General features: G+C 35.8%; 1 protein-coding gene across 2 annotated transcripts in view; it reads right to left on the bottom strand.

Annotated features, from left to right (window-relative positions):
- The window catches only part of LOC136025247 (Kv channel-interacting protein 1-like), a 333579-nt gene that overhangs the window by 262755 nt on the left and 47626 nt on the right, over nt 1-23198 (bottom strand). The window contains exon 4 of one of the 2 annotated variants that reach the window (XM_065701082.1): nt 21736-21774. The exons of the other annotated variant lie outside the window; for it this stretch is intronic. Coding sequence (XP_065557154.1) covers nt 21736-21774 — 39 coding nt within the window. The remainder of the gene's footprint in view (nt 1-21735; nt 21775-23198) is intronic. 2 annotated transcript variants of the gene reach the window in all.

Here is a 23198-nt window from a genome sequence, read left to right as displayed (position 1 = left end):
AACACACAAAGATGAACGCAGATAAAGGCAAACAGACGCTCAGACAAAGAGACACAGTGAGAGAGAGAGAAAAAAGAAAAAAAATCACAGAGTTAGACCAACAAACACACAAAGACAGTTCATAAACAGGCAAACGGAAGCTCAGAGATACAGGCCAAGACAGAAAAAAAGACAAAAACATACAAACACAAAAGTCAGACAAATAAACGTACAAAGTGAAACCCAGAGACAGACAAACCGACGTTCAGACACACAGATACAGAGAGAGACAGACAAAACACAGACAAACACACAGAGTCATACACCCAAACACACAAAGATAGACAAAGAAACAGGCAAAAAGGCACTCAGACACAGGTACGGTGAGAGAAAGGGACGAATACGCACACAAACAAACAGAGTCAGACACACAAACACAGAAACAGACAAATAAAACGATCAGACAGGCGGGCACAGAGAGAAAGAGACATAAAAATACAAACAGACAGAGCCAGATACACAAACACAAAGACAGGTAAACAGAGGCTCAGACACACAGATATATTGAGAGAGAGACAAAAAATCATACACACAAACACACAGAGTCAGATACACAAAAAGACAATGATATACACAGAGACAGATAAACAGGCGCCTAAACACATCAGCATTAAGAGAGAAAAGGATAGAGAGAGATATATAAAAACACGCACAATCCCACTGAGCCAGACACACAAACTCACAAAGACAGAAAAGAGACTGACAAACAGACGCTTAGACACATAGCCACAGAGAGAAAGAGAGAAAAACACATACAAAGACACATTGTCCGACACAATCACACACAAAGACAGACATGGAGAGAGGCATACAGACACTCACACATACTGGCAATGAGACAGAGAGAGAGAGAAAACACACACAGACATACAGAGTTAGACACAAAAACCCACAAAGGCAGACACTGAGACAGACAAACTAACAATCAGACGCACAGGCAGAGAGAGAGAGAGAGAGAGAGAGAGAGAGAGAGAAAGAGTACACAAACGAACACATAAATTCAGACACATAAACACACAAAGACAGATAGTGAGACGGGCAAATAGACGCCCAAACACAAAAAAACATGAGAGAGAGAGACAAAAACAAAGACAAACACAATGATCGGACACGCAAACACACACAGACAGACAAAAAGACTGAATAATAGACGCTCAGATACACAGGCACAGATAATGAGAAACAAGTACACACACAAGCACGGAAAGAAAGACATAAAGACAAACAAACAGACACTCAAACACACAGGCACAGAGAGAGATCGGGACAAAGCACATATAAATGCACAGAGTCAGACACACAAACACCCGAAGACAGACACAAAGACAGGCAATCGGACGATCAGACACAAATAGGTGCGTTGAAAGAGAGATAAAAACACGCACGAATACACAGAGTCAGATACACAACCACACAAAGACAGATACAGAGACTAACAAACAGCCACTCAGGCACAAAGGCATAGAGAAAGAGAGAGAAAACACATAAAAACACATGTTTGCATGTGTTTTCGTCTCTCTCTGACCTTTCCTGTGCGTCTGGACAGCGGGTTTTGGTCTCTTTGTCTATCTTTGTGTGTTTGTGTGTCTGACTCTTTGTTTTTGTAAGTATTTTTGTCTCTCTCTCTATCTCTCTCTTTTTTCCCTCTCTCTTTCTGTACCTGTGTCTCTGAGTGTCTGTTCGCCTGTCTCTGTGACGGTCTTTGTGTGTTTGTGTGTCTGATTCTGTGGCTTTGTGTGTTTTTGTCTCTCTTTCACCATGCCTGTGCGTCAAAATCTCTGTTTGCCGGTGTCTTTGTTTGTGTGTTTGTGTCTCTGACCCTCTATGTTTATATGTCTTTTGTCTCCGTTATCACCGTACTTGTGTGTCTGAGCATTTGTTTTCCTGTCTCTGTGTCTGTCTTTATGTGTTTTCTTGTCAAACTCTATGTCTTTGCGTATCTAATCGGTTTGTTTCTATGTGTTTTACCTTTCAATCTATGCGTCTGTGTGTCTGAGTATCTTTTTGTCTGTCTCTGTGTTTGTATGTTTGCGTGTCTGACTCTGTATGCTTAAGTATGTTTTTGTCTTTCTTTCTAACCTTGCCTGTGTATCTGAGTGTCTGTTTGCCTTTCTTTGTCTCTGTCTTTGTGTGTGTCTGACTCTGTGTGTTTGTATACGTTTTTTCTCTTTTTTTCTCTCTCTCTCTACGCCTATGTGTCTGGGTGTATGTTTTTCTGTCTCTGTGTCTTGTTTTGCAGGTTTATCCTGTCTGACATTCCAATAGGAAAATCTATGGTCTTACGTTTGATACCTCCACCAAACAAAATATTTGGTGACGAATTATAAAGGTTTCTTGATATAAGACACGTGTTCCGTAAGGTCTATCATAATAAATCTCGGATAAAGCATCTTAAAGAAAAAAATATCTCGAAGAAATTATCTTAAAGAAAAAAACAATGCTTAATAAAAAGCTTAAAATAAATGCTTAAAATAAAAATAACTTGCCAGAGACCTGACAAGACCACTGTTGTCAGGGGCCCTTGGGTTCCTTTTTACATCTGGTATTTTTATGCCCCTTAGATTTAGTGATGTTATGAAAATTTGTGGATTTCATTTATGATGCTGTAAGCTTTTGCTATATATGCCACTTTGCTCCATAAATACAATTATTTCATGGTATTATGCTACTCATATTACTATTTCACTTTTTTAACTACAAATTAAAGGATTTAAAGCTTGATTTCGTAGAAAAAATATCTGAAATGATTTAGAAATATTAATAGGTGCCTGAGAGTATTACAATTCAGCCAACCACAGAGTGTCACAGGGTGGGAATTACCATGGACTATCATGGTCTAATAATGAAATGATGTGTTCCAACTGTTCAAATAAACAATATTTGTCAGGATATTCAAACGTCAGAAAACGTTTAAGTGATGATAATGGTCATGATAGGGTGCCAGTGGGCAGCTACATTTTGCCGATCTAGTGTGAATTTCCACGAGTCATTAGAAGAAATGCTATTGGGAGTTTTCCTTGAAGATTAATTATACATTTAAGTGCAAAGGGTTTGTGTGGTTATTTCTGGTAGTAAAAAAGTTGAAAATGCCTTATGAACAACAACTTAGGTCGAAGGATACCACGGACTAGCCCTAGAGTGCCACTCTGGTGTGAACTGGCTTAGTGTATAACGATGGAGCGGCTTGCGAAAACACGATGCAGTAGATTTAAATCATGCTTTATATAAAAAAAACAAAAATTCATTAGAAATGATAATAAGTATCACTGGGATGTCAGGAGCCATTTCCGAGCAAACATACGTAATATATTTTGAAACTTCGAATGCACATGATGTCTTTTGATGTACTCAGACACATACGCTATTTAAGGGATTTAACATTCAGAAATTTCATGTAATTTAAGCTTAGAAAACGTTTCTTACGAGTTCCGAGCTGATGTGACAACTTAGACCAAACAAACCAACCTTTACAAATCTATGAGCAATTTTTAATTTACATGAATTAGGACCATATCCTGTGGAGCTGTTCGGAGTGATATTGAATCAAGTAGTGAGGCCTCAATAACTTTAAGCAGACAAATAGCGGCTATAAAATTGAAGCTACTAGCCTCTGTAGCTCCATCTGATATTGACCCCAGAGCCATACGTATCAAAACTCCCAACAAACTTTGGGCAGAATGTTTGCCGCAAAATATTTATTTAATCCGATTGTGGGTTATGTGATGGTCCAAGGTGCATCCCCGACTTCCTCCAATCACTTTTAACCCTAAAAATTTGAATTAAAAATTTTAGTTATCAACAGAATCATCCCCTCCCAAGTTTTAGCACCATAACTTCTATGGAATGTGATAGGGGAGAAAAACAAATAATAGAAGGGAGGCACATGGCTCTCTACTAAGGCAACACTAGTGCGTTGCCTCTGACAGACAACACACAAAATTGGCGAAGATTCTTCCTATTTTTTCGTATTTCTCTTCTTTTATTCATTGGTAAAAGGGCTTCCCCAGTTCCATGAAGAATTACTTTATTATTGATATTTTATTAAGAAACACACTAACGCGTTTAAAATTATTGCAGAAAATTTTCGAATAGAATACGCAAAAGTAGTTTCTATTTTTGTTTGTCTTTGACGAACACAATTTTACTTTGACGAACACTTGTCTCTGGCCTGGTTGCCAGAGACCTGACAAGACCACTGTTGTCAGGGGCCCTTGGGTTCCTTTTTACATCTGGTATTTTTATGCCCCTTAGATTTAGTGATGTTATGAAAATTTGTGGATTTCATTTATGATGCTGTAAGCTTTTGCTATAAATGCCACTTTGCTCCATAAATACATTATTTCATGGTATTATGCTACTCATATTACTATTTCACTAAGACAGGAGCTCTATCCAAAGTAGGGTCAAGATGCAGACCTGTATTTTTAGTGCTTAGTTTTGTTTTTCAACAATGGATCTAGGATTTTTGCTTTTTTCACTTTTTTCTCCGCTTTTTTTAATAAGTGGATGGATAATGAGTATTATTATTATTATTATTATTATTAATGTTATGCTGGATTGCACCAATAGATTTCCTTGCACAACTTAAGTCCAAAACCACAACATCCATTGAAGAAAAAGAAACATAAAATAATACATCGCATCCACATGGCTCTTTCCTAAGGCAACCCTAGCTGGTTGCTTCAGATAAAAGAAATGCAAAATTGTTGAAGCTCCTTCGCAAGTATTTTAGTTTTTGTTCTCTCATTTACTGTAAAAGGAATTACCTCATTCTCACTTAAACTTATATATAATGACCGATATTTCGTTTAAAAAAAAAACAAAAAAATTCTCAAAGAAACGAATGACAATAATTGGAAACTTAATATGGTACTTAAAAATAAATAATAATACATTGTTTACATAACAGTATTGGAACGCAAAATTTTGCCAAAATATATAGAGTGAGCTACCGGCAGCTTGGGAAAATATTTCAAGTACAGATACCTTCCATCATGGTTCGTGTCATCAACCTTCCAAAATTTTGTCTCCCAAAAAAATACCTTTGACACTGGCTAATTTATTTTTCTGGTCTAACCCCTCACCTAAGAATAGAAAAGAATAACAAGACAGTTTGGAATTAAGAATACTTATTGTCAGAGACTTCGTAAATTTTTTATTTGCGATGAGAAGATAGAACTGATAGAACAGTTCTGGTGAAATTGTTTCCAAGAATTGAAAACTTTTTTGAGGATTTCCATGCCTTTATACCGGGATAAAACCTCGTGTTTGAACTTCATTTTCTCTCTACTGATTTAATATGTTTTCTAACAAAAACAGAACACAAGTCTCTATTTAAAGGTCTTTTATTGACACTCATTTCTAATTCTTGGAAACAATTTCACCAGAACTCTTTTATTAGTCCTATCTTCTCATCGCAAATAAAAAATTTACAAAGTCTCTGACAATAAGTACTCTTAATTCCAAAATTTCTTGTTATTCTTTTCTATTCTTAGGTGAGGGGTTAGAACATAAAAAATAAATTAGGCAGTGTCAAAAGGATTTGTTTGGGAAACAAAATTTTGAAAGATTGATGAAGGTGTCTGTACTTGAAATATTTTCCTAAGCTGCTGGTAGCTCATTCTATTTATTTGGCAAAATTTGGCGTTGTAATACTGTTATGTAAAACAATGTGTTATTATTTATTTTTAAGTATCATATTAAGTTTCCAACTATTGTCATTCGTTTCTTTGAGAAAATTTGTTGTTTCTTTTAAACAATTAAATAAAAAAACAAGTTTTTTAAAATGAAAGTAAGGAGCGACATTAAAACTTAAGACAAAAAGAAATTACTCCGTATATGAAAGGGGCTTTTCCTCCTCGACACCCCGCTCCTTACGCTAAAGTTTTTTATTGTTTTAAAAAGTAGAGTTGCGAGAAAGAATCAAACTTGTTTTTTTATTTAATTTTTGAAAGTTTTTGCATTATTGCATGTCTGATTTTGGCTCTCCGTACATAAATTATAAAAATGAAATTTGCATATTAATTCTTTTTTTGGCTAAATGGCTTTCTCTTAGTTTTGATCAGACGATTTTGAGAAATAAGGGGTGGGGAAGGAGGTCTAGTTGCCCTCCAATTTTTCGGTTACTTAAAAAGGCAACTAGATCTTTTATTTTTAACGAACGTTTTTATTAGTAAAAAAAAAAATACGTAACTTAAGAATTAACTTACGTAACAAACTTTTATATTCTTATATTTTTGATTATATATATGAGGGGGTTGGTCCCCTCGTTAATACCTCGCTCTTCACACTAAATCTTGTTTTATCCCAATTCTTTAAGAATGACCCCTGAATCAGAAAGGCCGTAGAATAAATAGTTGAAATTATTTAAAAAAATTTTAGCATAAAGAGCGAAGTATTTATCTCCTCCTAAATACCTCGCTCTTTATGCTAGAGTATTTTTAGAACCCCTCATATGCGTAATAATCTCTGTTCGTTTTAAGCTTTAATGCTTCTCCTTACTTTCAATTGAAAAAACTTTTTCATGTTTACATTTTCATTGTTTTTTTTAAAGTAATGCTAGAAAGTCCTGCGCCCTTTTCATTGAATTTCTCTTCCCCCATGAAATATTCCTCCAAGGAAAGATCCTCCCATATAGCCCCCTCCCCTGAACCCCACACCCAAACCAAAAAAATCCCCCTGATAACGTCGGTACATTTCCCAGTAACCATTACTGTATGTAAACATTGGTCAAAGTTTGTAACTTGCAGCCCCTCCCCCAGGGACTGTGGGGGGTAAGTCATCCCCAAAGACATAGTTATTATGGTTTTCGACTATGCGGAACAAAATGGCTATCTCAAAATTTTGATCCGTTGACTTTGGGGAAAAAAGAGCGTGGGAGGGGGCCTAGGTGCCCTCCAATTTTTTTGGTCACTTAAAAAGGGCACTAGAACTTTTCATTTCCGTTAGAATGAGCCCTTTTTCAACACTCTAGGACCACTTGGTCGATACGATGACCCCTGGGGAAAAAAAACAAATAAACACGCACCCGTGATTTGTCTTCTGGCAAAAAATACGAAATTCCACATTTTTGTAGTTGCCCTCCAAATTTTTTGGTCACTTAAAAAGGGCACTAGAACTTTTCATTGACCACTTGGTCGATACGATGAACCCTGGGAAAAAAAACAAATAAACACGCACCCGTGATTTGTCTTCTGGCAAAAAATACGAAATTCCACATTTTTGTAGATTGGACCTTGAAATTTTTTCTATAGGGTTCTCTCATACGCTGAATACGATGGTGTAATTTTCATTAAGATCCTATGACTTTTAGCGGGTGTTAACCCCTATTTGCCAAAATAGGGCAAATTTTCTCAGGCTCGTAACTTTTGATGACAAAGACTAAATTTGATGAAACTTATATATTTAAAATCAGCATAAAAATCTAATTCATTTGATATATCTTTTAGCATCGAAATTCAGTTTTTTAGAGTTTCGTTTACTATTGAGCCGGGTCGCTCCTTACTACAGTTCGTTACCACGAACTGTTTGAAATATCAGTAATTATATATAAGTTTAAGTGAGAATCAAGTAATTCATTTTACAGTAAACGAGAAAAGAAAAACTAAAATACTTGGGAAGGACCTTCAACAATTTTGCGTTTCTTTTATTTGAAGCAACCAGCTGGGGTTGCCTTAGGAAAGAGCCATGTGGATGCGATGTATCACTTTATGTTTCTTTTTCTTCCATGGATGTTGTGGTTTTGGACTTAAGTTGTGCAAGGAAATTTATTGGTGCAATCCAGCATTATAATAATAATAATAATAATAATAACAATAATAAAAATAATAATAATAATAATAATAATAATAATAATAATAATAATAATAATAATAATAATAATAATAATAATAATACTCATTATCCCTCCACTTAGTAAAAAAAGCGGAGAAAAAATGAAAAAAAAAACAAAAATCCTACATTAATTGCTGAAAAATAAAAATAAGTACTAAAAAATACGGGTGTGCATCTTGACCCAACTTTGGTTAGGGCTCCCGTTTAAGTGAAATTGTAATATTAGTTGCACAATACCATGAAATAATCGTATTAATGGAGCAGAGTGGCATATATAGCAAAGGCTTACAGCATCAAAAGTGAAATCTACGAACTTTCGTAACATAACCTGATCTAAGGGGCATAAAAAGACCAGATGTAAAAAGGAACCCAAGGGCCCCTGAAAACAATGGTCTTGTCAGGTCTCTGGCAGCCATGCCAGTGCTTCTTTGCTTTGACGAGCACAATTAGGAACTACTTTTGCTTATTCTAATCGAAAATTTTCTGCAATAATCTTAAACGCGTTAGTATTTTTTTTAATAAAATATCAGTAATAAAGTAATTCTTCATGGAAATGAACAAACCCTTATACAGGTGAATAAAACAAGATAGACACAAGAAATTAGGAAGAATCTGTGCCAATTTTGTGAGTTTTCTGTCAGAGGCAACGCATTAGTGTTGGCTTAGTAGAGAGCCATGTGACTCCCTTGTATTATTTGCTTTTCTCCTCTATGACATTACATAGAAGTTGCGGTGTTAAAACTTGGGAGGGGATGATTCTGTTGATAATTAAAATTTTCAGTTCCAATTTCTAGGGTTAAAAGTGACTTGAGGGCACCGGGGATGCACCTTGGACCATCACATAGCCCACAATCGGATTAGATCGATATTTTGCGGCAAACATTCTGTTCAAAATTTGTTGGGAATTTTGATAAGTATGGCTCTGGGGTTGATATCAGCTGGAGCTACAGAGGCTAGTAGCTCCAATTGTATATCGTGGTAAATTTCAGTGTGCCACAGGGATCAATCCTAGGTCTACTGTTATTTCTGATTCATGTGAATGACCTAAGTCGTGTTCTGAACCAAAATTTCAGGACCTCACGGTGCTGCAAACTCTGCTGCGGTGAAGACACTTCAAATAATTACAACGACTCTAGTGAGCTGCTGGCATTCACCGACGATACTACAATGGCCTCCTGTGACTCTGGAATGACGTCACTCCAGATAAAACTAGAGATTGTCTTAGAAGAAACTTACGTATGGATGGACGCAAATCGATTTGTAATAAATTTCAACAAATCGTGTGTGCTATTCTTTTCAAGGATTGGAACTGTTCATCCAGAAATAACTGGAATTACAATATCTAGAGGAACGATTAGGCAGCCAGAAACGGGTTTTGCGAGGTATCTAGGTGTACTCCTGGACGAAAACCTCTCCTTTCTAAACCACATCCAGGCTGTGGAGCTGAAACTCTCTAGCAATCTTTGCATCATCAGGAAAATGAAGCAAGTATTTCCTATAAAAAAAAAACCTTCATCTACTTTACAACGGACTTCTGAAATCTCACCTGCAGTATTGTGTCATAATTTGGCAGACAACCTTCAAATCACACATGAATAGACTTGACTCAATCCAAAAGGCGTGCATTGAAAATGATTGGAAATGTAGACGACTATCTGTCCCTTGGTCCCCTTTACTGTCTGTCGTGCTCAGTCTTTGTTTTTAAATTTTTACCCGGTTTACTTCCATCTCCCTTCCACAATCTGTTCCGGTTAATATCTGGACAACATAACCGAAACACGTTCTCTGCCTTTGGTCTTCAAGTGAGACGAACTCCAACAATACGTTCTGATTTTTCCCTAGATGCAGCATGTGCGAAAGTGTGGAATATGCTTTCAAAAGAGCTGAGATGTAGGAGCTCCCTCGGGTCTTTCAAAAATAATTTTAAGAAATATTTAGTTAAAGGTCAATAAGTGAACGATATAAAAATGAAAGATAAATTAAATTAGTTGAAGTTTAGAATATATAAAAAATTATGTAATGAGGAGGCGTGTGGTTGTGTCGAAGAGTGAAGTGGGAGCCGTACTGAAGTGGGAGTGACTAATCTTTTATGTTTATGGGTCTCAACGTGAGTTTTGTCCCAGAGCAGTGTACTTTAAGTTTAGTTATTTCCTTTTTTTAATTAAACCCGATTGAACAGAGCAGAACAGATGAACTGAGTTAAATGAAACTTAAAATTTATCATAAATGTTTGCATTTGTTTTTTTTATAGACCGTATGTAGCGCTAGGAACAAACTCGCCACGGCGAGGCACGTCTAAGATTGGGAAGCAAACAAAATAATTTAAACCGATCGGGTGTCTAATGCCAACCAATTGTATTTTGATCTTCTGTGGGCTAAATTTGTTATCAAACAGTTCGTGGTAACGAACTGTAGTAAGGAGCGACCCGGCTCAATAGTAACCAACACTCTAAAAAATTGAATTTTGATATCAATAGCTTCATCAAAAGAATCGAATTTTAATGCTGATTTTAAATATATAAGTTTCATCAAGTTTAGTCTTACCCATCAAAAGTTACGAGCCTGAGAAAATTTGCCTTATTTAGGAAAATAGGGGGAAACACCCCCTAAAAGTCATATGATCTTAACGAAAATGACACCATCAGATTCAGCGTATCAGAGAACCCTACTGTAGAAGTTTCAAGCTCCTATCTACAAAAATGTGGAATTTTGTATTTTTTGCCAGAAGACAAATCACGGGTGCGTGTTTATTTGTTTTTTTTCCCAGGGTTCATCGTATCGACCAAGTGGTCAATGAAAAGTTCTAGTGCCCTTTTTAAGTGACCAAAAAAATTGGAGGGCATCTAGGCCCCCTCCTACGCTCATTTTTTCCCAAAGTCAACGGATCAAAATTTTGAGATAGCCATTTTGTTCAGCATAGTCGAAAACTATAAGAACTATGTCTTTGGGGATGACTTACCCCCCCTACAATCCCTAGGGGAGGGGCTGCAATTTACAAACTTTGACCAGTGTTTACATATAGTAAGGGTTATTGGGAAGTGTACAGACGTTTTCAGGGGGATTTTATTTTGTTTGGGGTGGGGCTGAGGAGAGGGGGCTATGTTGAAGGATCTTTCCTTGGAGGAATCTGTCATGGGGGAAGGAAAATTCAATGACAAGAGCGCAGGATTCTCTAGCATTACTATAAGAAAACAATAAAAAACAAACAGGAAAACGTTTTTTCAAATGAAAGGAAGAAGTAGCATTGAAATTTAAAACGAACAGAAATTATTACGCATATGAGGGATTCTAAAAATACTTTAGCATAAAGAGCGAGGTATTTAGTAGGAGATAAATACCTTGCTCTTTATGCTAAAGTATTTTTAGTAATTTCAACTATTTATTCTACGGCCTTTCTGATTCAGGGGTCATTCTTAAAGAATTTGGACAAAACTTACGATTTAGTGTAAAGAGCGAGGTATTACCGAGGGTACAAACCCCCTCATATACATAATAAAAATATAAGGTTATAAAAGTTTGTTACGTAAGTTAATTCTTAAGTTACGTATATTTTTTACTAATAAAAACGTTCGTTAAAAATTAAAAGTTCTGGTTGCCTTTTTAAGTAACCGAAAAATTGGAGGGCAACTAGGCCTCCTTCTCCACCCCTTATTTCTCAAAATCGTCTGATCAAAACTAAGAGAAAGCCATTTATCAAAAAAAAAAGAATTAATATACGAATTTCATTTTAATAATTTATGTGCGGAGAGCCAAAACCAAACATGCATTAATTCAAAAACGTTCAGAAATTAAATGAAAAAAAACTAATTTTTTTAGATGAAAGTAAGGAGCGAAATTAAAACTTAAAACAAACAGAAATTACTCCGTATATGAAATGAGTTGTCCCCTCCGCAATCCCTCGCTCTTTACGCTAAAGTTTGACTCTTTGCCACAATTTTTTAAAACACTCTTTTTAAAACAATTAAAAGCTTTAACGTAAAGAGCGAAGGATTGCGGAGGGGACAACTCATTTCATATACGGAGTAATTTCTGTTCGTTTTAAGTTTTAATGTCGCTCCTTACTAAAAAAATTAGTTTTTTTTTTAATTTATGTCAAAAACGGTAGGAAACACCACTTTGAGTGGCTCGATCTCTTTTACTACCTAAAAGGGCACTGCGACTTTCAATTTCTGTTCGATCGGGCCTTTCGTCAATATTTTAGGAATGTTAGTAAAGAAGATATAAGATATAATTTTTTTCTCGATAGAGGCTTGACAACAATGCAGTGTGATTCTCTGACGAGCTGATTTTGATGTGATCTTCTTCAAGAAGACTCCTCTTCTTGGGGTGTTTTTACTTTTTTTCTAAAACGCTTCAAATATTCTGAGGCCCCTGACTTTTGATGCAAACATACGAATTCTGCAGTAATCGCCACAAAGTTGTCGATGTTTTTCATGCATATATCACTTATACAATTCATACCCTGAACTGCTTTACAACCCCCTTCCCCCATGAAGAATCTTGTGCATAATATGACTTGTTTTTGAAACGCGATTAGGACTAGCTTTGCTTAAAGAGAATTTTTGACGAGTGGAAATAAAATAAATTTAAGGGGCCTCAATTTGTATTTACTAACTGCAAATTTCAACTTATTGCTCTCTTTCAGTCCTAAATCTTAAATAAAAAAAAGTCAATACAGTAAGTATTTGAGACATAATTTATTTAGAAAAAGATAAATTATTTAAAAAAATAATTTATCTTTTTATTCAATTTAGTAATTAAATTTAATTATTAATAATAAATTTAATAATAAATAATTATAATATTATTATTAATTATTAATTATTATTATATTAATAGTCAATTATTATTATAATTAATTATAGTAATTGATTATATTATATTATTATTAATTATTATTATTATTATTTATTTATTTAATAATAAATTTAATAATAAATAATTTAATTTAATAATTTATTTAAAAAAAGATAAATTATTAAGATAAAGATATAACTGGATGTCTGTATCGATATTTAACGCTAAAGAACTGGGTTAACAAAAAGTTGTCTTATCGATTGCCTTAAACTTACAGGGCATTCCGACAAGGACAAGAAGACCTCAATGAATACAAAAACTATTGAAAACAGTTTGTTCTATTGGTTCATACCCAAAACAAACCTAATTTTTTTTATCCTCCATCGGTTTGCCGGCATTGCAAAGAATATTGGGTAATTGTACTTATGGGGAAAAAATATCTGAAAGAAATAAAATAGGATCAAACGGTTCGGTCATTTAAGAGACCCTAAAAGAGGAAATACGTCATTTTTCTACCATCCACATGAAAAGTTTAGGGTAAGTGGACTGAAACAAAGGAATTTAATAAGATCACGTTTTGGAAGAAAAATTGGGTAACGTCGATTCATATTACCCAAGCTTGTCAAATTACGCCAATTTTAATTTGTATTATATTTGAATTGAAAAACTCCTCCTCACTCCGTCCTAACACCAGAGTAAATACTATTCAAATATTCTTGCACAAAACCTCAAAATATTCCTGTGATTGAACGAATTAAAATATGTTAATCAAAATTGCCTAGGAATAGATTTATATAATTAAAAAAAGAAACTTTTCAGAGAAAGATGAAGAGCAGAAAAATTCGTAGGGGAGTCAAAATTAAAACGAAGAAAAAATGCAATGAATGAATAAACTAAATTCAAAGGTTCAAGGTTCAATCGGGTTTAATTAAAAAAAAGAAATAATTAAACTTAAAGTACACTGCTATGTGACAAAACTCACGTTGAGACCCAAACAAACAGAAACCAAAATGAACAATCACACCAAAGATGAAGTATTGAAATAGTATTCATTCCGTGAACAACCTTACATTCTGAACGAAATAAAAAAACCCTTTTTCTGGATTTTAAAAAAAAGCTACTTGTCAACTACGTTGCGATAGAGATGGCGGGAGAAAGGTAAGCAGAAGGTGGTGAGAGACTTGGTAGCAAGAGCCGTGGTACCTACCGGACTTGCACGTTACGTTGTGGGGACAAGGTAGTCAGCCTTCAACGCTTCCCTTACTTCTCTCATAAGGAAACCACTAGAAATGGCGGCTTGTATACATGTGTTTTCGCAAAAGATGCGATAAAGCAGGCACAGATTGTGTGCAAAAGTGCCTTGAAATTTGATGCTCTTAAGAGGCGCAAGGGGCTTACGTCCGAGCGCAACTTTGCTGACAGATTTGGAATATCTGTTGTGTGGTTTTTAATGCGGTAGGAGGAGCTAACCCTCTTTGTTATCGTTGATCCTTGTGACGCACCAGCTATCCCTAATGAACCAAGCACCATTGTAGCATCTCATTTAAACGACTGTGTTAGGATATTAAATTTTCTCGTTGAAAAGCAGGATACCTCAATGCATCGCTCAGGCCCTTTAGTCTGGCCCTAAGTACCAGCTTAAGTGCAACCCTTCTGTTGTTTTTGTGTTGAGTAATGTTCAAAATAACTTTAATATTCGAAACCCAGTTAATCAACATGGGTTTGTGGAAAAACATGGTTTTGCCGATAAGGTCCATTATATTGTGGCTAAAAAAGACAAAATAGAATGCAAATGTCTGACAAACAATCATCGGCTGCTGCTGTTTCTACGATACCGAACACGCTTAATATTTGAAGAGATAGTGAGGCACGAGTATGTCGACATTATCAGGATGGATCAAGGCTATGACGTTCTGAAAATACCTAATCTTGTTGGCAGTGTGAACGGTGCACCCAAATTCGGTAATACGTCCGTAGTCCAGTTAAAATTCATATCAAAAGATGAATTAGATCGTGCTGTTAAACACGGAACTAAGATTGAATATGGTTTATTTCGAGTAACGTTACCGATTGAGAAACCGATGCCTTGTCACAATCGTCAAGACTTTGGTCATTTTTAATAGAGATTGTTCTAATCAAACTAAATGCAGCAAATGTACCATTAATCATAGCAACCGCGACAGGAGTTGTCAGGAGGAGTCCTTTACCGGTGCCAACTGCGGTGACAGTCATCGAAGCAATAGTCTGTCGTGTTCAGAAGTCAATAAACACCAACCTGTTTGAGGGTCTGATGTTAGAAATGAAACTATAAACCGTGTATGTTAATATGGGCTCTAGTCCTAGTGAAATAATTTCAGTATTTTTTTCAGAATATTAATGGTGCCAGGGAGAAATTAAAAAGTCTTGAGAACCTGTTACTTAAGTATGATATTTTCTGTTTAGCCGAACACTTGCTCAATGTGGATAATTCTCCGATGCTAGATGTTTCGTCTGACCTTTTATTTTTTGTTAGATATACTAAAACTACTGCTACTACCAAAACTACTACTACTACTACTACTACTACTACTACTACTACTACTACTACTACTACTACTACTACTAAAACTACTACTACTAAAACTGCTACCATCCAACTGGTGTTTTATTAGTTGCAGTAAGTAAGAAGTAAGTAAGTTGTAGGTAAGTTGTAGTTGTTTTGAATTTAGAGATCTATACCTAGCAGTTGATCTAAGTAGTATTGTTCTTGTGTGTGCTTATACGCCAACTAATTATCAAAATTCAGCATATAGCCGACAATATGCTTCAACATGTGAGTCCCTGTCAAAATTACTGCATAAAGTTAAGTCATCAAGTAAATCACTTGTCATAAGTGGTGACTTCAACTCAGACGTCAAATATGCTGATGTTTATTTGACGTATATTTGTATATTTGATAATACCAAAAGAAGGGACTAAATTGACTTTGCAGCCAGTTGAATTTTATCCTTTTCAATCGTAGACATCGTGACGGATCAAGGCTTGGAACAATATCTTATATAATCTAGCTGGTATTATAAAGCTATCCGTAACTTTTCAGGATCAAATACCATAGATGAAACTCTATTAATTATTGCGAAACTGCCTCATTGTTTCACGTTATTGTTTGTACCTGTTGCGCGAACACTTAATTCTATGTTACAGGGAGTTAGGGTACACCAACTAGCAAAAGTTACAAACCCCTCAGTACTTTCATTGTTTTACATTATCGTTTGTACCCGTTACGTAAACACTTAAATTTAGGTTACAGTGAGTATGGGTAGGCTACACCTACTAGCAAAAGTTACAAGCCCCTCTTCACTGAAGATGATTGTACCCTAACATACGACTATTACTTAGAAGTCCCCTGCATTTCTTACGACTGGAACCAAATTGGTCTTACCAACAAATACATGGGAAACAAATAATAGGTAAATCAACTAGCCAAAGTTGCAAACCCCATATTGCCGAAGACAATTATGGTCTAACAGCCGACTGTTGCTTACAAGTCCTCTACTTGTCTCACAATTGGTATCGGCCTATTTTTCGTTTCAGTGTGTACCCTACTACTGAAGTTGTCAACCCCTTGGACTTTTCAAACTAGTATATATCATGAAGGAATTTTCGTGCCAAAAAATGGATGAGATATACTTTCGTCAGCTCATCAAGAGCTTTCGATTGCCGTCGAATAAAAATTCTATCTGTCTTAGTTCAAAAGTTGACTTTTTTGCCGTAGGCCAAATTTCTAACGTCACCACTTAGAAAGGAGCAAAGGATAAGCTCCAATTTCTTTAGCAATGACAGAACTTTTAAAGTTTAAGAGGTATATCTGATAACATTTCTCTACCTCAATCCCAAGTCCGAAAAAACAAATGATAAACCCAGACGAAATCACGAATAGAAATGGACAGAAACAGTAGATGGCAGCACCTTCGGACCCGTGGGAAAATGCCACTTTTTTGCTTCTGTCAATTTTTCTATTTATCACTCAAAGAAGATATATTGGCTGTGGGGCTGGGTAACTGCTGCATATATTTAACACTTATAGATTTTAGTCCATCTTCAATTTGAAAGCCTGCCTGCTAGAACGGAGCTTTCCACTCGGAAAGCAGAAACAAGGTTTGATGAAACGAAAGCTTGGCTGTACAACTTCAGATACTCCTCTCTGACATAGGCTATATGACTCCACTTCACTTCGCACACAATAGTCTCTGGCTCGTGGACAAGCAAAAACCATCCTTGTTGGCCCCAGGCAAGAGTTCTGTGGAGCTTTCCAAAATGTAATGCCATTGTCATCAATCCAGCCTGAGGTCCACAGTTTCCTTAAAAACCGCACAGGTTAGACCCTTACCAGTTTCCAGGAATAAGCCGAGATCAGCGGTATAGGAAGAAAAAGGGACAAAACCAAAGTGTTGCTCTCGCAACACAACTACCATAAATAAGAGTAGAGCTATTACCCCCTCCTCCAAAAGGGCTACCCTCCGAAAACCGGGGAGTCATTTGCCTTTCACTTTGAATAGATTCTCCTTTATCACTAAAGCACTAAAAAACGGAAAATATTTTTATCATTTTTAATATTAAAATTATTGACATGTGTTTTCTTCTATTCGTTTACCTTGATTACTATAAATGATACTGTAACAAATAAAACGAAATTCAAAAAAATACTCATTATTTTTTTCAATAAGCACAAGGGACACTCAAGCCTTATGGAGTTTGAGAAAGGGGATACACTCTTATTTCCGATAGTTCTTATTAGTGAGCCTTTATTAGTTCTGGGATATCATTTTGTTATTATGTAATATCTGAATTCTATGAAAAATAAAATAAAAATTCTGGAGATTCAAATCATTTTCAGTAATGCGCAAATCGTGTTGTGGCCTTAAGAGGGTTTAGTGTGTGGTGGACCTATCCTTACTCATGTTAATCTCAATTCGTTTTAGGCTTTAACTGCTCAATCATTTTAATTAGCTTCGGAATATTATGACCTAGAATGTCTAAAAGCCTGGTGAGTCACGCCAGGCCTATTAATTGGCCTCACGTGCGGCAGAGAGGTGAAAACGCCACCATTATGATAGGCTAAGACGTGAAGGGGATCATTTTTTCTTATCAAGCAATTTCTTCTTAAAAAATCAATGATTAAACCAAATCTTATACATCTCAAAGCAGTGACGTAATTTTGTCAAGATCTTACGGGGGGGGGGGGGCAAAGTTGGAGCCAAGTTTCCCAAATCAAGTAAAAATGACAGTGAAAACTGAAGAATGAGCCATTTAATACAATAAAGGCAAAAATATCCTAAAGAAAACCGATCCATTGCTGTGGATGCTTTAATTATATAGGCTTATACTAGTTTGGCCAAGATTTTGAAGAAACTAAATTTCACCTTGGGGGAGCAAACTGAGCGGGCAGACTGAGGTATGGGAGGGGCAGTTGCCTCCTGCTTCATAGGAAATCACACCCCTGTCTCGAAGTCTGTTATTATAGCACAGCCGCTCGAATTTTGGAAACGTTGCCCTGGAACGTTTCCAATTGCTCAATCGCAAAAACTACGTAGAACCGCTTGGTGGCTTTCATTTCTTCGGTCGGCTCGGTGACAGAGATTGGCTCTGCCATGTCGAAGACGTTGCGCATGACCCTGCCTCTTGGAAGATTTCTGTCGGTAAAATTATGCATGCTGGGAGAGGCGGAACAGTGTTTGGTTCCCGTCGAAAGTAAAATAAGTAAATATTCATTTTAATTCTGTTCGTTTCAGGATTTATCTTTTCATTCCTATATTATCTTTAGGAAGAAAATCTGTTCGTCTTAAGTTTCATTTCGTTTTAAGTTTCAGTCATGGTAGTCACTTTTTGCTTTAAATTTGAACTGTTATATGTCTTTGTTACAGCTGCTTTTATGGCACTTGGTATTTACCAAGTGACACATAGCGATCGCGAATTCTCTCGGTGTGTCGGTTTGTCGGTCCCGGTTCTGCTAAATTAGGCACTTCCAGAAAAGCTAAGATGATGAAATATGGCGGGCGTATCAGAGACCAGACCAGATTAAATTATAAATAGTCGTTTTCCCGATTCGATCATCTGGGGGGGGGGAGTGGGAGACGGTTAATTCGGAAAAATTGGGAAAATGAGGTATTTTTAACTAGCGAACGGGTGATCAGATCTTAATGAAATTTAATAGTCAGAAGAATATCGTATCTTAGAGTTACTATTTTAAATCTCGACCGGATCCGGTGACATTTGGGGGAGTTGGAGGGGGAAGAATAAAATCTTGGAAGACGCTTAGAGTGGAGGCATCGGGATGAAACTTGGTGGGGAAAATAAGCAAAAGTCCTAGATACGTGATTAACATAGTGGGAATGCATTCTCTCTCTTTGGGGAGTTGGGGGAGGGTTAATTCTGAAAAATTAGAAAAAAAGAGGTATTTTGAACTTACGAAGGAAAGATCAGATCCTAATGAAATTTTATATTTAGAAGGACCTCATAACTCAAATCTCTTATTCCAAACCCTGACCAGACCCACTGTCATTGGGGGGAGTTGGGGAAGGGGGACCGGAAATATTGAAAAACGCTTAGAGTGGAGAGATCAGGACAAAACTTGGCAGGAAGAGTAAGCACAAGTCCTAGATATGCGATTGATATAACTGGACTGAATCTGCTCTCTTTGGAGGAATTGGAGGGGGTGTTAATTCGGAAAAATTGAGGTATTTTTAACTTAAGAACGGGTGACCGTTCGTGAGGTATTTTTAGATTTGATATTAAAAAAGGAACTCATGTCTCAGAGCTCTTATTTTAAATCCCGACCAGATCTGGCAACATTAGGGGGAATTGGAGGGGGAAACAAGAGATATTCAAAAACGCTTAGAGTGGAGAGATCGGGATGAAATTTGGTGGGTCGAATAATCAAATGTCGTAGATACGTGATTGACTTAACCGGACTGGATCCACTCTCTTTGGGGCAGTTAGGGGGGGTACAATGCTTTGGCAAGTTCGGTGCTTCTGGACGTGCTAGGACAATGAAAATTGGTTGGCGTGTCAGGGACCTGCACAAATTGACTTCATAAAGTTTTTTTCCCCGATTCGACCATCTGAGAGGCTGAAGGGAGAGTAAAAATTAGAAAAAATGAAGTATTTTTCACTTACGAGTGGGTGATCGAATCTTAATGAATTTGATATTTAAAAGGACCTCGTATCTCAAAGCTCTTATTTTAAATGCCGACCGGCATTAAGCCTCTGATTTTCCTTTTAAATCAATTTATTGATTGTTAGAATTTTGCTAGAGCTCGTGCCATATGAGCTCTTGTTTCTTGGCTCTTCCGACCTCGTCACAAATGTCATATGAGCTCTAGGCTCTTGTTGATTTTAGATGGTTCTTTACCTTTTCTTTGAGTTTTATTTTATCTTTTTTTCTGAATATTCATTGAAAGCTGAAGCAACTTATTTGCTATTTATGACGGTAATGATAATAACATAATACTAAAAGAGGAAAAACAATTCCTCAGCCTGTTAACAAAAGAAGAAAGAATTTCTGCCTATACTTTTTTTAAGGGAATGATCAAACACTAATTTTCATATTTGGGGGATTCCCTACACTTTGTTTTGAAGTGTGACAGCGACTGGATCAAGGCCGTATCTAGGGGGGATTAGGGGGTTTGAGCCTCCTTCCCCCCCAAAAATGGACTTTTGTCTGACTCATTTAAACTTGATCATTTAAATAAAAATGGATATAAACAAATTTTGTATGCGCTTTTTAAGTTTTTTGTGTCCCCCCCTCCTCTAAAAAACAATACCTGTGTAAAATTCCACCCAAAAAAAAATCCTGGATATGGCCCTGGCCTGGACTATTAGAACAACCAAGCAGGGCGTTTTTGGGAAAAGCCCTCTTAACAGTAGCCCAATGCCAAATTTAGCCAGTCTTCTTTGCCATACAAATTTAGCCATACATCAAATTGCAAACCGATCCCTGGCACTTTCAAGCGGAACATGACTGGGGCTAGAGGTGACGCAGGCTTCGGAAATGTACTTCCAATTGACCCATACTCCCTCAGTTTCAAGGAGATTAGTAAATTTAAACATGCATGCCTGTTGGTAAAAAATTAGCAATAGGAGTGGGGTTTGAGATAACATGGACAATATAAGCTCCAAATCATATATATTAAAGCGAAGATCAAACAAAGAGCAAAAAACTTACCTTTTAGCTAAGAAACTGGTAATAACAAGGAAGTAACATGCCTATCTTCCTGCTAAAAGACTTTTGGGAATTAGAAGGGTAGCTGGTGGAACCTTGAATGGTAACGGGTGCACTTTATGTCTTCAATCATATGTATTGAAAACTAGTGGAATAACTACTGAAAATTATTTTTATAATCTAAACAAGACAGTAACGGCCTAAATTTTGCTAATAAATTGGCAGTGAGGGAAGAACAATTGTATCTTGAATGTAGCTAATCTATACCCCGAACCAGGATTATGCTCATTTTGAACAAACCTGGACTTGTCTAGTTCTACACTAATTCAAAGTTTAGCTTATGCCAAGCCATTTCTAGAAATGACTCGGTTATGCCGAGTCATTCCGCAGATCGGACACGCTTTCTTTATGATTCCGAGTTAGGATATAGCTCATTTTTGCAATGTATCACCGAACTTCAATTGGACTATGCACGTTTGTCAACCACGGTTTGCGAAAATACCTCCATGTATGTTTAAGGATACTTCTTATATGTTAAAGGATACGTATGTTTAAGGATTCAGGATATAGCTCATTTTTTCAAGGTGTCACTGAAATTCAATTGGACTACGCACGTTTGTCAACCGCGGTTTGCGAAAATACCTTCATGTTTGTTTAAAAATACGTATGTTTAAGGATTTATAATATAGCCGATTTTTGCAATGTGTCACCAAACTTTTATTGGACTACACACGTTTGTCAACCGTGGTTTACGAAAATGCCTCAGTGTATGTTTAAGGACAAATTTGCCACCAGGCAGAAGCATGATATCTGAAACTGAGAGAATACTTAAATAGGTATATGATTATTTGAAAATCATTTCTCACTCAATATTCTACGACCACCATTTTGATATGATCCAAGCTCTAGAAAAAAAACAAGGGTTTTAGGATAGTCGTGTATTTTGGAATTTATTTTGGGGTGCTCAAGATAATATATTTTCAGGGAGCCAAATAACAAAATTATAATTTGAATAAAACATAATAATAATCATAATTTGAACAAAAATATAATTAAGCTTATTATTGAACAAAAAACACTCAAAATTCAAAACATTCAGGATTCTTTCGGGGAGAAGATCAGTGTACCGAGGCACACCTCCTGTGAAGATCAATTCTATCAGACATGTTAAATTTAATGCTATGATGTTCAGTCAGACCAGGGCCCTTTTTCGGAAATTGCAGACAGATTAACGACTTCTGATGAGTTAATGAATTTTATATTTTACCAATCTGCATAAAAAAAATTACTTAAGTGCACATACTGCAAACAAAGGTTTACTTTTTGGAGATTTTGTTGGTCTACAAATGCTGGTCTTCGCTTACCGTTCAGTATTATAAACAATTTCTTAAATTCTAGACTTCAAAGCTATTTAAATTTTAGAATTTGTTATAGCAGCGATAAAAGACTTCTTCAACAATTTTAAGTATAAATAAAAAGAGTTTCGCTGCTCTAAATCTAATAATATAATAATAATAATAACAATAATAATATACTAAATCTTATTCCAATACCCCTTTCCGAACGATATAAAAGAACTTCGATAAGAAAGAATTTAAACGGAAATGTCATGTTGCTTTTTATTGTAAAGATTTACAAGATGCATTTCATTAGCGTTTCCATTAGTTTTTCAGTATAAACTTTCTATACTAACTTGTTTTCTTATCCAGAACTATTGCAACAGCTTTCTGCTCAACAGTTTAAGTTAGACTAATTCCAAAAACTGCAGTACGGGTTTCTCTATTAGATAGAACATGACTAAAAGTCTCATGTCAATTACTAGGAAACATTGGGATAAAAGGGAAATCATCTGCTTCTTATAGAAAAAAATAGTGCTTCTTGAAGGATAAAAATAGTACAATATCTAGAAATAATTTGTCTTTTTTTTAGAAATAAAATAGTAAGTCTTTTGATAAGGTGTTCTAAATCCAGAATATTTGATTCTTAATATAAATAAAGTTTTACTGTACCAATGTCAAGGATTTTTTTTCGAGCTTATAAGTCCCGGTTATGTGTCAATTTTCTATGCCTTTAGATGAAACAAATTCGAAAACTACAGGGACTGACAAAAAAAAAATATCTTTTAGATAGTAAATGGAATTTAGGTTGTAAATAAAATAAATATAACTTAGCCTAAGAAGTATTATAATATACAACCTAAGAAATAAAACATTTGTAACCGAAGAAATACTTATTTCTTTCTGGTAACCCACAAAGTCATTGGAATTGGGTTTTTTTCTTATAATAAAAAAAAGAATAAGGAGGAACTAAAAACAAAAAGAGAAGAAGT

This window comes from Artemia franciscana, chromosome 3 (genome assembly GCF_032884065.1).
Source record: "Artemia franciscana chromosome 3, ASM3288406v1, whole genome shotgun sequence".
Lineage (NCBI taxonomy): Eukaryota > Metazoa > Arthropoda > Branchiopoda > Anostraca > Artemiidae > Artemia > Artemia franciscana.
Note: the sequence above shows the minus strand (reverse complement) of the source record. Positions and strands in the feature narration are given on the sequence as shown.